At 50.7% G+C, this 13,634-nt stretch overlaps 6 protein-coding genes across 6 annotated transcripts; 3 read left to right on the top strand and 3 right to left on the bottom strand.

The window, feature by feature from the left end:
* Positions 1–311: 311 nt before the first annotated feature.
* Positions 312–753, bottom strand: NUU61_007821 (uncharacterized protein; the record flags this gene model as incomplete). Its single annotated transcript, XM_056658346.1, is given in 2 exon segments — positions 312–611; positions 625–753. 2 exon segments carry the CDS (start codon positions 751–753, stop codon positions 312–314), a joined length of 429 nt encoding a protein of 142 aa, XP_056508639.1.
* A 1,023-nt stretch (positions 754–1,776) lies between these two features.
* NUU61_007820 (cleavage polyadenylation factor subunit CLP1) lies at positions 1,777–3,538 on the bottom strand (the record flags this gene model as incomplete). The annotated part of the gene is made up of 2 exons (XM_056658345.1): positions 1,777–3,312; positions 3,401–3,538. 2 exons carry the CDS (start codon positions 3,536–3,538, stop codon positions 1,777–1,779), a joined length of 1,674 nt encoding a protein of 557 aa, XP_056508638.1.
* Positions 3,539–4,144: 606 nt separating this feature from the next.
* NUU61_007819 (serine/threonine-protein phosphatase) lies at positions 4,145–5,303 on the top strand (the record flags this gene model as incomplete). The annotated part of the gene is made up of 3 exons (XM_056658344.1): positions 4,145–4,160; positions 4,232–4,465; positions 4,594–5,303. 3 exons carry the CDS (start codon positions 4,145–4,147, stop codon positions 5,301–5,303), a joined length of 960 nt encoding a protein of 319 aa, XP_056508637.1.
* A 395-nt stretch (positions 5,304–5,698) lies between these two features.
* NUU61_007818 (rho GDP-dissociation inhibitor) lies at positions 5,699–6,454 on the bottom strand (the record flags this gene model as incomplete). The annotated part of the gene is made up of 3 exons (XM_056658343.1): positions 5,699–5,829; positions 5,915–6,286; positions 6,361–6,454. The coding sequence occupies 3 exons, from the start codon at positions 6,452–6,454 to the stop codon at positions 5,699–5,701; spliced, it is 597 nt and encodes a 198-aa protein (XP_056508636.1).
* A 983-nt stretch (positions 6,455–7,437) lies between these two features.
* NUU61_007817 (KilA-N domain-containing protein) lies at positions 7,438–9,055 on the top strand (the record flags this gene model as incomplete). The annotated part of the gene is made up of 4 exons (XM_056658342.1): positions 7,438–7,498; positions 7,606–7,814; positions 7,883–8,045; positions 8,100–9,055. The coding sequence occupies 4 exons, from the start codon at positions 7,438–7,440 to the stop codon at positions 9,053–9,055; spliced, it is 1,389 nt and encodes a 462-aa protein (XP_056508635.1).
* Positions 9,056–10,766: 1,711 nt separating this feature from the next.
* NUU61_007816 (uncharacterized protein) lies at positions 10,767–12,953 on the top strand (the record flags this gene model as incomplete). The annotated part of the gene is made up of 7 exons (XM_056658341.1): positions 10,767–11,316; positions 11,392–11,504; positions 11,567–11,790; positions 11,850–12,133; positions 12,222–12,397; positions 12,467–12,749; positions 12,841–12,953. The coding sequence occupies 7 exons, from the start codon at positions 10,767–10,769 to the stop codon at positions 12,951–12,953; spliced, it is 1,743 nt and encodes a 580-aa protein (XP_056508634.1).
* Positions 12,954–13,634: the final 681 nt, after the last annotated feature.

The raw sequence follows: 13,634 nt of genomic DNA, 5'->3' as shown, positions 1-13,634 counted from the left end.
ATCAAGGTAAATATAGAGAAGAGGGGATGAATAGTGATTAAAAAGAGGAATCCCTTCATGTTTTTACGACCTGGTGCCTACAGAGAAATGCGATACCATAAGCCGCCAAAAGGTAGGCCAGATGAAAAGTTTTAGGCCTTGGAAATGGCCACATAGAAGATAAATTGCTTGCTACTAATTTCTAATTTCTTCCCAGAACTATGCCTTGAGTATACAAAGGCCCCAGTGAGCTTTTACTATAGTCAACTACTGATGAGATCCTGGCGTTTCGAATGCTTCACGCAACGCGATATCGTATCGTCCCTTATCCCTCACCTTGTGTTCAACAAACCCAAAGCACTGAATGTCCAGTAGGGCATAGTAATCCGCCAGGAGGCCGGATCATCGTGGGTCCTCGAGAACTTCGGTTGAATGAAGTCATAGAAGATTTTGAACAACGCCATAGGGCTACTGAGCGTAAAGGAATACCAAAATGTTCCAATCTCCCATCCCCGTTGCAAGATAGGAGAAAGAGGGATCAGTGATCCGATTTTCACTTCCTCCTCTGCGAAGACCTCCATGAATTGTTTGTGAAGAGGTTCATAGTCATCGTTGCTGATCAAGTCAATGGCCTGGTTTGTTAACCAGCATGGAGGATGAATCATTTCCACTGGGTGAGAAGCATGCCCATTCGAGATCGATGAGGCACTTGATGTTCCAATCTTCGTCAACGAAGATATTAGATTGATTGAGATCGGTGAGGCCCAGAATCATAACGTCCTTTCTCCTATGTTTCAGAAAGCATTTGGCCTCATGAAGGATCGATATATTCAATCAAAAGATAGGGTATGCCTAGTATGTTCGGATCTTTGATTTGATGTTGAACATAGAGTGATGGAGCGGGATAGACTAACTACTGTAGCAATCGACGGCGTAGACGCTGAACAGTACGGGTTATAAATGGCAGGTTATCGAGAACGGTAAACTAAGAATGTAAGCCTTGATATCATCGTAAGACAAGAGAAAGAGGGACATACAGTATTTCCCCCAGCTAGTCTAAACCTATAAAGTTCTGGAATAGGGACCGTGGGACAGTTGTCTTGGAGCCACGCGTAGGTGCCAACTTCGCAACGGACCTTCTCATCCGCATTGCCTGGGCGACAATCGTTTCAATCAGCTTGCGATTGCGGTACAGATGGGTAAAAATAGCGAATCTTCTGATCTCTGTAGCTCAACTGATGGAGGATATTAGCATCTTGTTCTTTTGCAGCGGCATAAGTGATCTCGCCGTGAAGTAGGCGACGTTTTAGTATGGCAATTGAATCGAGACCGTGCGATATTTTTCAGTTTCTGAACACAAAAACTCAACAAGGGCCGTATCGGCCCCAAGAAACGAGGACACAATTCAGTCTTTGGGTTGGGGAAGCTTGTTTACGAAGAAACAGTTCTCTCGGGTACTCTCCAGCGGAGCTATCCAAGGATGTGTATCTACCCACTATTGACCTACTTAGTGCTTAAGTTGAATAGCATAAAGTGGTACGATGCTATTACATGAATAAATGTCATTTTTCTTCTGTGGTCGTTGGCCGAGGGGCAGTTTCATCATGGAAAGAAATATAGATACAACGTTGCCATTCTGGCCCATCATGCAGAAACAATTCCTCCCAAATAAAACCGGAACGCCGATTCGTGACAAAAAAAAAAGGGGGGGAGTTGAATAGAAAAATCTTAAATGAAAAAAAGGCCGTGAAATGCTCCACTTGAGGGATAAGATGCCCGCGAAGCTCATACCCAGCCTCAGCCAACCAGGCCAACAATTTCACCAGGCCAGCGTTTTGTCCAGATCATGGCACGCGGAGGCAATCTACCGCCAACGGGTGCAAGCACGCGGATCTTGCCCTTGTCAGCATCGACATCGGCGACATACACGAAGCCCATGATGCTGGCGTCGCGCACTTCGGCGACAGGTGCGGTGGTGGAGGCGTGGGTGATGGCAAGGAGGGTATTGGCGAGGGTGGAGGGGGCGGGTGGGAGGACCTTTTTCAGAGGAACATTGCTTTGTGCAGATGAAGTGGCAGGCGAAGATGCCGAAGGGTTGGAAGAGAGGCCAACAACCCCCGGCAAGGGCGCGGCGCGGTCAGAGGGGAGTTGGCTTGGTTGAGAAGACGAGTGCTCGGAGCCCGGAAGATAAGAGTCGGTGGTTGTGAGCTGAGACGGGTCGTAATCATCCTCGTCCCCGTCATCGGCCGCAGAGATGGTGTAGTTGTAGACTGCGAGAGAAGCGAAGTCGAGCTGCTGCGCGTGAGGAGATAAGGTGATGGCGGAGGCGGACGAGGCGGAGATTGAGAGAGCAGCCGAGGCCGCGGAGGTAATCGGATTCCCAAAGAAATATGATCGGATCTGCGACTCGCGGGTCGCCTTCAGGAACGCGGCGTCGCGGTCGACGCAGCCCCCGGATTTGGAGAGCTTCAGGACCGAGATACGCTCGTCCAAAGCCGTGGCCGTGGCACTTGAGCTGGGCTTGTTATCGTACTGCTTGGCCATAGAGCTGTAGAGACGCTCCGATCCCAGTACCAAGACGGTGGTGATGGCGAACTCGGTCACGATGTGATTGATCAGCTCCAGGCTGCCCGGTTTGCCCTGACTCAGAACCCCAGGGGTGTCGACTATGATGCCGGTTTCGCGTGCGTCCTCGTCCTCGGCCATCCGGCCCGTCACCGACAGCGCCAGCCGCGACACAACAGGTCGGTAGACTGAGCCATCAGCATCCAACGGACTCGTCAGCGGGTAGCTGTATACGAGCGGCAGCTTCACGGGTACAGGGCTGGGCCCAGACATGGGACTGCTGCCCCAGCCTTCCCCAACATCCAGCAAGGTGCGAAATGCAGCCGCAGTTAGGGTTCCAGGAACACTGAGCATGCCCTCGCTCGGATCGAGATTTACGACCAGCGGTTGCCGGCCAACCCTGGTCGCATAGGCCGTCAGGATCTTGGCCAAACTGGTTTTGCCCGCATTCTCAGACCCCAGGAGCAACACACGCGGGCCGTCCTTGCCCGCACCGTGGGCCTCCTGCCGCAATGTCTCCAGTGCAAAGTGGACATTGGCGTATTCCACCATCGGCGTCTCCTCTGCCGTGTACTCGCTCTGGCACCCGCCCGCTCCATGGCCCGCTGTCGGAGTCACCCCATCTGATATCATATGGTTTGTCTCCCCTGTGCTGACCTCTAATGTGCAACCATGCCATGTGTAGATTGCCGCCTTGGTACCAGTGAAGCTGTAGCTCTGCGACTCGGCCAGTTCCGTACCGAAAAGCTCGGCCGTTCCATTGAGAATCTATAAGCGAGTTAATTGTCAGTTAACCAATTGGTCCTCATATTCCTTCTTCCAGAATTGTATTTTTCCCCTTCAGATATCAACGCACCTTGACCTTCACAATATGACCAAATCCAACCTCAAATCGCCATTCTGAGCCCGGAGATAGACTGATCTGCGACGGCGGTGCGACCGCATACTGCCTCTCCTCCGACGGCTGGGAGAGATCTAGTCCCGGAAGAGACATTTCATCACCGAGACCACAAATCCAGCAAAAAAAAAAAAAAAAAAAAAACCAGGAAGATATGCAGAAGAGACCAGAGGAATTCAAAGCTCCGAGCTGCAGAACAGCAAGCTGTTTTCACCGTTTGCACTCGGGACCACGGATCGTCGAGGCGGTATCCACCGCCTAGAAATCACGTGGATATGAGCGGTGTACCTGGGCAAAATGCCCTCCGTAACCGAGCGAGGCCGATGTAGCCAGCACCAACAACCCACTTCTTTTTGCAGTTTACTGTGTGCCAGTGATTCTCTGGTGTGACAGTCTCTGTTGGCCTGTCCTTGACTTTTGATAAAGGAGCTGGCTTGGTGGTCATGATGCTCACTGCAGGATCTTTCGAGGCATCTTTTTCGTTGATTTCCTTCTCATAATCTTCATTGGCCTTGTGTCTTCCTATTTTCAAACCTTCCCGTCCTCTCATTCTCCTTGCGCCAGAGCCCGGTCGTATCCCTGGCTCTTCTTTTGGCCGGTACTTAGGGCTTTGTCCATTGCCTTAAATTGGTTGTCGTCTCCCCAAGGAGGAACATTGCATTCTTTTGTTCTCGCAGTCATTGGGCTTTGCCATTCATCGCAATGCCTGGTCTTCCATGTATGTACTCCGCGACAAATTCCGTTGATTCCTCATAGCGAGTGTTCATGCACAGTTTGACATCCCTCCAGCCAGTATCGACTTGGATGAGTGCATCGAAAGAATCTACCGGAGAGAACTGCTTGCAGAATCAGTTATCGAGGCGATATGCGCCAAAGCGAAGGAGCTGTTGATGACGGAGAGCAATGTGGTTCATATCGCTGCTCCTGTCACTGTGGTTGGGGACATTCACGGCCAGTTCTTGGACCTGATCGAGATCTTTAGGATTGGCGGATATCCCCCCGACACAAACTATCTCTTCCTAGGTATGCAGTCCTTTTGAGAATCAGCGAGAAGGTTAGGAAGGTTCAGGCTCTAAACCTGTGTGCTCTTGTCTTGGTTGTCAAGGGGATATTGGAAATAAAAGATTGCTGACGTGAAGGGAGAATTGCAGGTGATTATGTGGACCGCGGTCTGTTCAGTGTTGAGACCATCACCCTCCTTGTGTGCCTCAAGCTCCGCTACCCGCATCGCATTTTCTTGGTCCGCGGCAATCATGAATCCCGTGGAGTCACGCAGTCCTATGGCTTCTACACCGAGTGTGCCCGAAAATATGGCAACGCCAATGTGTGGCACTACTTCACCGACATGTTTGACTTCATCACACTAAGCGTTGTGATCAACAATGAAATCTTCTGCGTGCATGGCGGCCTCTCCCCCTCTCTCCATTCTCTCGACCAGGTCAAAATCATTGACCGTTTCCGTGAGATCCCCCACGAGGGGCCCATGGCTGATCTGGTCTGGTCGGACCCGGACCCTGATCGTGATGAATTCTCCCTCTCTCCCCGTGGCGCTGGATATACATTCGGGGCACAGGTTGTTCGCAAGTTCCTCGAGCTCAACAGCATGTCCCACATTCTGCGGGCCCACCAGCTCTGCAACGATGGCTACCAGGTTCTGTTTGATGACCGACTCAGTACGGTTTGGAGTGCCCCCAACTACTGCTACCGCTGCGGCAATATGGCCAGTGTCCTTGAGGTCGGCGACCAGGGAGAGCGATTCTTCAATACCTTCGAAGCCTCGCCCGAGAACGATGTGCATCGCAATGAGCAGATGCAGCAGAACAGGGATGGAAAAAATCCCATGATTGACTACTTTTTATGATACCCCTTGGTCTTTTGTCTTCTGTTTGATTTTATGTTCAATGTTTTTTTTTTTTTTTTTTTTTTTGTTTACTTATGCACGATACAGGAGTTTGGGGAGGGGATCTCAAAGCACATTCACACATGGCGAGGCTTGCTATTTAGCATCGGAAACAAAACATCTCACAAGAATATCAGCATGAAGAAGAATAAAAATGTCAAAACGATTGCAAACCCCTATAATGACAACGCTTGGCCTGTGCAGAAATGGTCCGAGCTGGAAGAGGGGATCTCCAACTGGGCTTTCTTTTCAGGAAGGAAATTCGTTACGCTTTGAAACAAATCGGCCGCTGAAGAATTCACCGAGGTCATCCCAAGTCTCTCTCTCCTCTGTCTTAGTTTGGGTATATCCAAAAATCACCAGTCCTTGGCAATGTCAAAAGCCCACTCAAACTGCAGATGGGTGTGCTCGTCATCATCCAGGAACTTGGAGACAGCGTTGTAGTGACCCCGAGCAATCATGCCAGAGGGGGCCTCTTCCTCGTTGACTGTAGGCATTGAGTTAGTATGATTATGAGGCAAGAATAGTAGAGACAGTCAACAGCCAGCAGGCCATTGGCATAGAAAACTCACATCGCTTCTCATATGAAGTCTTATCGGTCGTGTTGGGAGCATAGCTACCCAACATCTCCTCATCCTTGCTGACCCGCAGGCCCTTGCGCTTCACCACCTGCAGGTACTTGAGACCACTCAACACCTCATGCTGGACCTGGAAGACAGCCTTGATGCGGAACTTGGCCCCCTCCTTGATGGTAAAGGGCTTGTTTTTGAGGGTTTCCAGGGCACCAGCGCTCGACAGGTCGATCACGACGTCCTGGCGGCCAGCGACCTCGAGTGCCAGTGACTTGATGATGCACTTGCGAGGGTCATTGGGATCGGCAATGGGTGTGCCAGTGTTTAGGCCCAGCGATGCCTTCCAGCGGTTCAGGGACTCATCGTTCTTATCTGTAGGTGGGGGAAATAGGAGTGTGAGAAGAGATTCTTTTTTTAATGTGACTTTTTTTGAGAGAAGCACCGACCAAGTTCCTGGTATTCCTGGATTGTCTTCTTCTCACCCACCTTGAAACCCTCGGTCTTGGTGGCAGTGAGGTCGTCGTCGTGGTGGTCGGCCATTGTTTTGGGTTGAGACGGTTGGCACTGGCGGGGCACGGGAACTAAGGAATTGGGACCGCGGGGAGATGGTAAACAAAGGTAGGATTGGGCACCCAGATGGAGGGGATTGGAAAGAAGGCGAAAGAAAGAAAGAGAGGGATTTCTAACGACGAAAAAGGAGGTGCCTCCCTCTAACTCCTGAGACGCCGTGGTGGGGTTGTGGAAAGGCGGTGGGAGAGGGGCGAGGCTATTCCGGATGTACATCACTGCAAGTTTATATCGACAGCTGCATGGCCCAACGTTCACAGGAGTTATAGGGGAAGCAGTTATTTGCTCGTATATTAGGCATTGATATCTATATAGCATGAAAGTTATTATAATAAGATGCTGGGTAAAAGGTTCTTCCTACAAGTACTCGCATTTGCCAGGCTTAATATAATACGTATAGATTTATGCAGGTTACAAAATCATGCAGTATATATTTAAGAGAAATTTAGTTAGAATTTTACTGATTCTCATAGTAACAACACATCCACAGTAGACAATTCATCGAGTCCCAACGCATCAACACTTCAGACAGGGGGGTCACGGGACTCCTAAATAACAGTAATGCCAACACCAGGTATTAAACGCATTGACCAATAATATCCCCCAAATACACCACTCCACCACCCACCGGCCATACCGGAACGAGGCAAGGCCAGGGTGCCCCAATTCCCAATTCCGTCGCGATCTCCCCTGATCATTTTCTTTGTATCTTGCGACTTTTCTTCTCTTTTCTTTTTCTTTTCTTTATCGCTTGATCAATCACATTGACCATCCCACAATCAAGTGTGGTACTTTCACTGGCTCGAGTTCCCCAACCATCCTCGGGCGAAACATCCGATTCGTGATTTTTCACGCTTGACGCGCCTGCAACGTGGCCGCCGTTGGCGCACCTCTCTTCCTCTTCGCACTCGACTTTTCCCCAGGTCTGCCGCCATACCCCACCTCCAGTATTCACCATGTCGCGATCTCTGCCGAAGAAGAATAACCCTCTGATTGTCGCCGATGCGGCTCCGTCCTGTAAGTTCCCACTTTGTCGCGTACGGTCGCGCGACTGCGCGCGTGCCCATCGAGTCCGCCCGTGTCTTCGAGATCACTGTCGCTAATCTGGATGTCACCTGCCACAGACGAGGAACTCCTTGCGCGCCGTCGCCTGGGCAAGACCAACCTCGCTGTAAAGCCCGCGCAGATCGGCACGTCGAATGCGACCAAGCCTGAAAACTTGGGCGTGTTCGAGTACGCCCATCTTCGGGCTCCGTTGCCCAAGGACCTTAAGGGCTCCGAGATCTTTCCTTCGCATACACCAGCGCAGCACCCAGAGACTTACTTTTTGATGGTGAGGCAAACCGTCCCATGGTCCCGTCAGGGAGGGTAGCAAGATGGTCGCTAACTACGTGCGCACAGCGGAGGAGCAAAGATGGATTTGTGAGCGCGACGGGCATGTTTAAGATCGCATTCCCTTGGGCCAAGGCCGATGAAGAGAAGAATGAGCGCGAATACCTGAAGACCCGTGAATACACGAGTGAAGACGAAGTCGCGGGCAATGTGTGGATCTCCCCTATGTTTGGTAAGCTCCCTTCCCGTCTATCTGTCACACGCAGATCCTGACGGCCATCTTTAGCTCTCGAGCTTGCCAAGGAATACAAGATGCACGATTGGGTTCGCGCCTTGTTGGATCCTACCGATATTGTTCAGAGTCCGTCCAGCGCAAAGAAGCAGATCACCCCGCCACCAAAATTCAGCTTGCCGTCCGATGAGCCCACTAGCTCGTCGCAGCGCAGATCCCGTCGCTCCGCCTCGCCTACCAAGGCCTCGTCTCCTCGCAAGTCACGCCAACCTCGGGCTACTAAGGACATCACGAGTACCCCGTCCACGAGTGCTGCCAACGCCAGTCTCCAATCCACACTAGACATGACCCTCACCGCAGACTCGGAATCGGTCAACGGGAACCTGGAGATTGTTGAAGAGGAGACGGACGTGAAGGCAACCGGTTCGCCCGAGAAGAAGTCACGAGGCCGTAAGTCCAAGAAGGCTGCGGCAGAGGCCGAGGAGAAAGCAGAGAAGGAGGAGAAGGAAGAGAAAAAGGAGGAGAAGAAGGGAGATAAGAAAAAGAAGAAGGAAAGCAAGAAGGAAGCGGAAGTGGAGGTTGAGGCTGCTGCCGTTCAAGACAACGCCACGACTACGCAGAAAACCGTCTCGCTTGATGTGCCCATCAGTCTGCCCGAGGTCCCGTCGGCTTCCGAGACAGAGGAAATGATCGCCAAGGCTAAGGGCATGGTGGAAGATGCCATCAGGACAGAGAAGACTGGGGCTGCATCCGCAGAATCGGCGTCTGCTACGGTGACCAAGAAGCGCAAGTCTGAGGAAGATGATGAGGAAACTGCCGCAGAGTCTGCACAGCGAGCCAAGAAGGCGAAGGTGTTGGAAGACAAGATCAAGCGGGAACGAGTGCGCAACCGCGCTCTGATTGGTGTTTCAGCGGCGTTTGCCCTTGCGTACGTTTTCACCTGGTCTTCTGGATGGTCAAGTTTCTTTGCTAACAATGCATCTAGTGCCTCGATCCCCTATTTCCTTTGAAAATTCAGATTGTGGTCCTTTCGGGACCGTGGAGTCTCATGTCTGTTGTCATCTGACGGCTGGAGGTCTATCAAGGTACATTTCTACCCTTGTTTGCTGTTTTCCTTGCTCTGCTTTTGTTAGAGCAGTCCATCCAGTCCTTTTCTTTCCACCTTTATCTCTTTTATCTCTTTTTTTTTCTCTCTTCCCCCCTGGTCTGTCGCATGGATTCGACACCACCCGTTTTCTAATTCCCCATTCCCCCTTGTCGTTACGATAAATATATTCCCGCGTGGAGGTTTTGACTTTGTACTGTACCTGCCCATTGACACCATTCTCTAATACCTATTTCCTCCCATTGGCGCATGAGATTTGATCACTCCCTCCGTCATTCTCACATCTCCCTGATTCCGACTCCGATTCCAAATATTCCAACCCCTTTTCTGTTTGATACCACATACTTTTTTGTTTGATGTCTGGATGTGGCGTGTCGTCAAGAATGATTCACCGAATTCGAGGTTGACATTGTAGGATTCTGAGATTGGTAGTCTGTTGAGTATATCTGTGTGAGATTCTACTTACCTCCGCATAGGTACTTGAAGGAACTTGACTTGGATACTTGTATATTGCTTGCCCGTGATATTGTAGTTGGGTGATATGATGGCGACAATGCTCAGTTGAGTCTCGATCGGTTGCTTGGTGTCGTGATCGACGGGTTAACGTTCTTGACTCATTATGAGCCCACTGCCGAGTGCAACGAATCTTGGTAGTTGGTAGTCAGGTTGTGATAGTGGTTGATGCACAGTACCACCCTGACATAGTCCGTCGAGACCTCTTCGCAACAAAACCAGTATGCAAGTTCAATGCCTTATTGTAAAATTCGATGCTTTCGAATTTATTCTCATAAGATCAGCATGCCAAGTAAGTCCGTCTCCCATTAACCGTGGGGCCAGGAACCGGTTATGCTAGTTGATATAGGAGTGGGTCAGACAAGACCCCCTCTCTCCCTCTTTCTCTCTTTCTCTTCTCCCTTCTTTTCTTTCCTTCTCCGAGATATTTCAATTCAACTCGGATCAAATCCGAATCGAATAACCCAAAGAAGTGATTGATGTTCGCCAAGTTAAGCTCCAGCCCCCAACCGTGGCGTTGTAGTCAACCCAATAGTGTGGCCACGCCCGTTAGGGTTGGGGGCCGATTAGTCTGCCACTTTCTATATGAAGCAACCATCCAGCGCCAATCATCACCGTTTTGGGGATGGTGAAGGATTCGCATGGTTTAATCATTATCCTGGTCCCCATTTTTGGGTCTTTGCGCTAAAACTTTCGAGTCAATTGCCTGTTTCTGGGAGGTCTCGCTGTCAATCTTCTGCATCTGTCATGCGCGGTAGATCGGAGATGTTGGAAAGTGACTGGATCTTGGTGATATACATGTGATTTATTCAGGGATTCAGGGACGAGACAAATGATAGTATTCTGGCCGAGTTGCTTAGAACTCAGACATCGGCATAGAGGCCGAGGAAACAGAGTGATCAACATCTCGAACTAACTTATAAAGTGACTGGATCGCGAATGACAGACGGGCTCGACGGCCCCCGGAGGGGCCATAGCTTTTTTCGAACCGGCGAAAACAAGTAGGGAAGCTGAAAGGGGAGATGGAAAAAATATATTAATATAATAAAAGTGAAACCCGCGTCGTTCTCTATCTTGGACACACTTTCACACCTTACGTTGACATGCGCCCCAGGTCCCTCGGGAATTCCACTCGAGGCCTCCGTTTATACTCCCAAGCAGCCGCACACACCCCGGCAACCCCGAACAGCCTCTACTATAACAACATGACCCGAACAAGCAACGACATGCTCGAGGAGCGCGTGCTCCAGAAACGAGCGCGCCAGAAATCCGCCATCCCCGCCGCATGGCATCTGCCCAAGGTGCCATCCCCCGAGACCGGATTCAATGCGCTCGAGTTCATCCGCCAGAGCACGCTGCTGTCCCCGAAGGAGCGGGAAATCACCGAAACTACCGACGCAAAGATCCTTCTGGATCAATTGGCCGCGGGCGAGTTGTCTTCTGTGGATGTGACTACGGCGTTTTGCAAGAGAGCTGCTCTCGCGCACCAATTGACGAACTGCTGCACGGAAATCTTCTTCGATGAGGCTTTGGAGGCTGCGCGCCATGCGGATGCGCATCTTGCGAAGACGGGCAAGACTCTGGGCCCGCTGCATGGATTGCCTGTTTCCATGAAGGATCTTTTTCGGATTAAGGGCCAGGACTCGACTATTGGTATGTTTCTACGGGACAGCTTTCAAAGCAGGATGCAATACAACAAATGAATACATGGACTTACTTGCTGGTTAGGTTGGATTGGGCTGGTTGGAAAACCTGCTGTGGAAGATGGACCGACAACGCAGGTGATTCGACGACTCGGCGGTATTCTCTATGTCAAGTCGAGTATTCCGCAGTCGATGATGGTACGCCTAAAGAACAAATAATAAACCTGGAAGCGCTGGAACCAATTCACTCACCTCTATAGATGTCCGACTGCTACAACCACCTCTTCGGCCAATGCGTCAACACCGTCAACACGAGGTTTATTTCCGGCGGCAGCTCCGGCGGCGAGTCGTCTCTAGTCAGCGCCCAGGGCAGTATCGTGGGCATTGGGTCGGATCTTGGTGGATCTGTGCGGATTCCCGCGGCACTGTGTGGTGTGTATGGGCTGTCGCCGACGACCAGCCGCCACCCATACGAGCAATCGGGGTAAGTCAAAGACATCGAGTTTTCTGAATGGTGATATCTGGATCAATATTAACACACAGGTGTGTCCTTGACAGTCCCCGTCAGAGTATCGTGCCCTCAACTGCCGGCCCTATGACAACCAGTCTCTCCAGCATCGAGGCATACATGAGCGCACTCGCTCAGATCGAGCCGTGGCACTTCGACCCGGGGCTGATCCCCGTGCCCTGGCGCTCGGAGCTGTGCACCACGAAAAAGCGACTGAGAATCGGATATGTCGTCGATGACGGCGTCGTCAAGGTGCAGCCGCCTGTGGCGCGGGCTGTCAAGAAGGTGATTGCGGCGCTGCATGATGCGGGACATGAAGGTGGGTGACTGAGTCAAAATATCAACCGCAAGCTCTTGATGTTTATCGTGGGCTTGTTTTTGTTATGTGCTCCGCTGACGAACTCTAGTCTTCGAATGGGACGCCCGATCGCACGGCTACTGCTACGACATGTGGGAGCGCGGCATCCTCTCCGACGGAGGCGAAGGCGCGCGCAAGATGAGCACGCTCAGCGGCGAGGCTCTGGTTGAGGGAATGTTGGTGGGCACGGAGAAGGATCTGATGAATACGAGTGAACTGCACAAGGTATGCCATTCTTAATAAAAAAGAGATAATAAACCCTCAGACCACATACACCTACTAACATATCTACAGCTCCAATTCGATAAAGCCATGTACGAGCGCGAATACCTCCAGCGCTGGACCGACTCCGGCGTCGACGCCCTAATCATGCCCGTCACCCCGTGGGTCGGCTATCCACCCTGGACCTGGGTGAAGAGCCACCAGTATGTGGGTTACACGTCCGTGTGGAACTTTGTCAACTATGCTGCTCTCACGATGCCCATTACCACGGTGAATCAGACCGAGGACCAGGGTGATGAGGCGTGGCGCGACCATGTGCCGAGGAATGCTTCGGATGAATTCAATCATAAGCAATGTATGTTTCTCTCTTTCTTTTCCTTTCTTTTCTTTCATGTTCGTCTTTGTTCGTCTTTGTTTTTCCTCTCAATAATTGCTAACAATCACAGATAATGTCGATTCGGTCGAGGGCCTACCCGTCGGGGTGCAGGTTGTTGGCGGCAAATACGGGGAAGAGAAGTGTATTGCTGTTGCGAAGGTTATTGAATCCCTGCTGAAATGAGGGCTTTCCTTGTATCTTTCCTTGTATATATTGCTGCCCGGGTTGAATGTGTTGATATCAATTTGTAGTTGTGGAGGGATATAGGTACTAGAGAACAATAGATAATGAATACTAATTTAGACCGGAAGGTATAGATGTGATTCCATTTAGATGAGACAGACATATCCACGCCTACATAGAGACCTTACAGACAGATAATTTGATTCTCTCTCTCTTCTGCTCCCTTCCTCAGAGTTCTGCTCTCCCCAGCTTCCCCTAGTGCTCACTGAGAAGAACTCTTGGTATTAGTCGGGCAAGAATACACCCACTGCTCGACTCAGTGATTCTTGCTTCACTGCGCAAAGTGGGGATTAATTTACTGGCCACCTTACTTGATAATAACATTTGATTTGGCGCGCACATGCATGTTATCAGCGCAAGTGGTTACAATTCAGGTAAGGTGGACGAAGATAGATAGGTTTGTCGCCGTGTATGCACGTTGAATCACATCACATAGTTCAAAGGTGGCTGTAGTATGAGATGGGCTAAAGTGCGCCAATGTCTCCCTCTCATCAACTAGCGATTACTTAGCTACTTTTAAATTTAAATAAGGACCTTCAATGGACGGCAATCTTGGCTGAGCGAAGTATGCGTTTCTTCTAATCATTCTTGCCTCTACAGTCGCAGAGGTCTGAGAGAAGC

Source organism: Penicillium alfredii (genome assembly GCF_028826965.1).
Source record: "Penicillium alfredii strain IBT 34128 chromosome Unknown utg000010l_segment0_segment0, whole genome shotgun sequence".
NCBI classification, from domain to species: domain Eukaryota; kingdom Fungi; phylum Ascomycota; class Eurotiomycetes; order Eurotiales; family Aspergillaceae; genus Penicillium; species Penicillium alfredii.
Note: the sequence above shows the minus strand (reverse complement) of the source record. Positions and strands in the feature narration are given on the sequence as shown.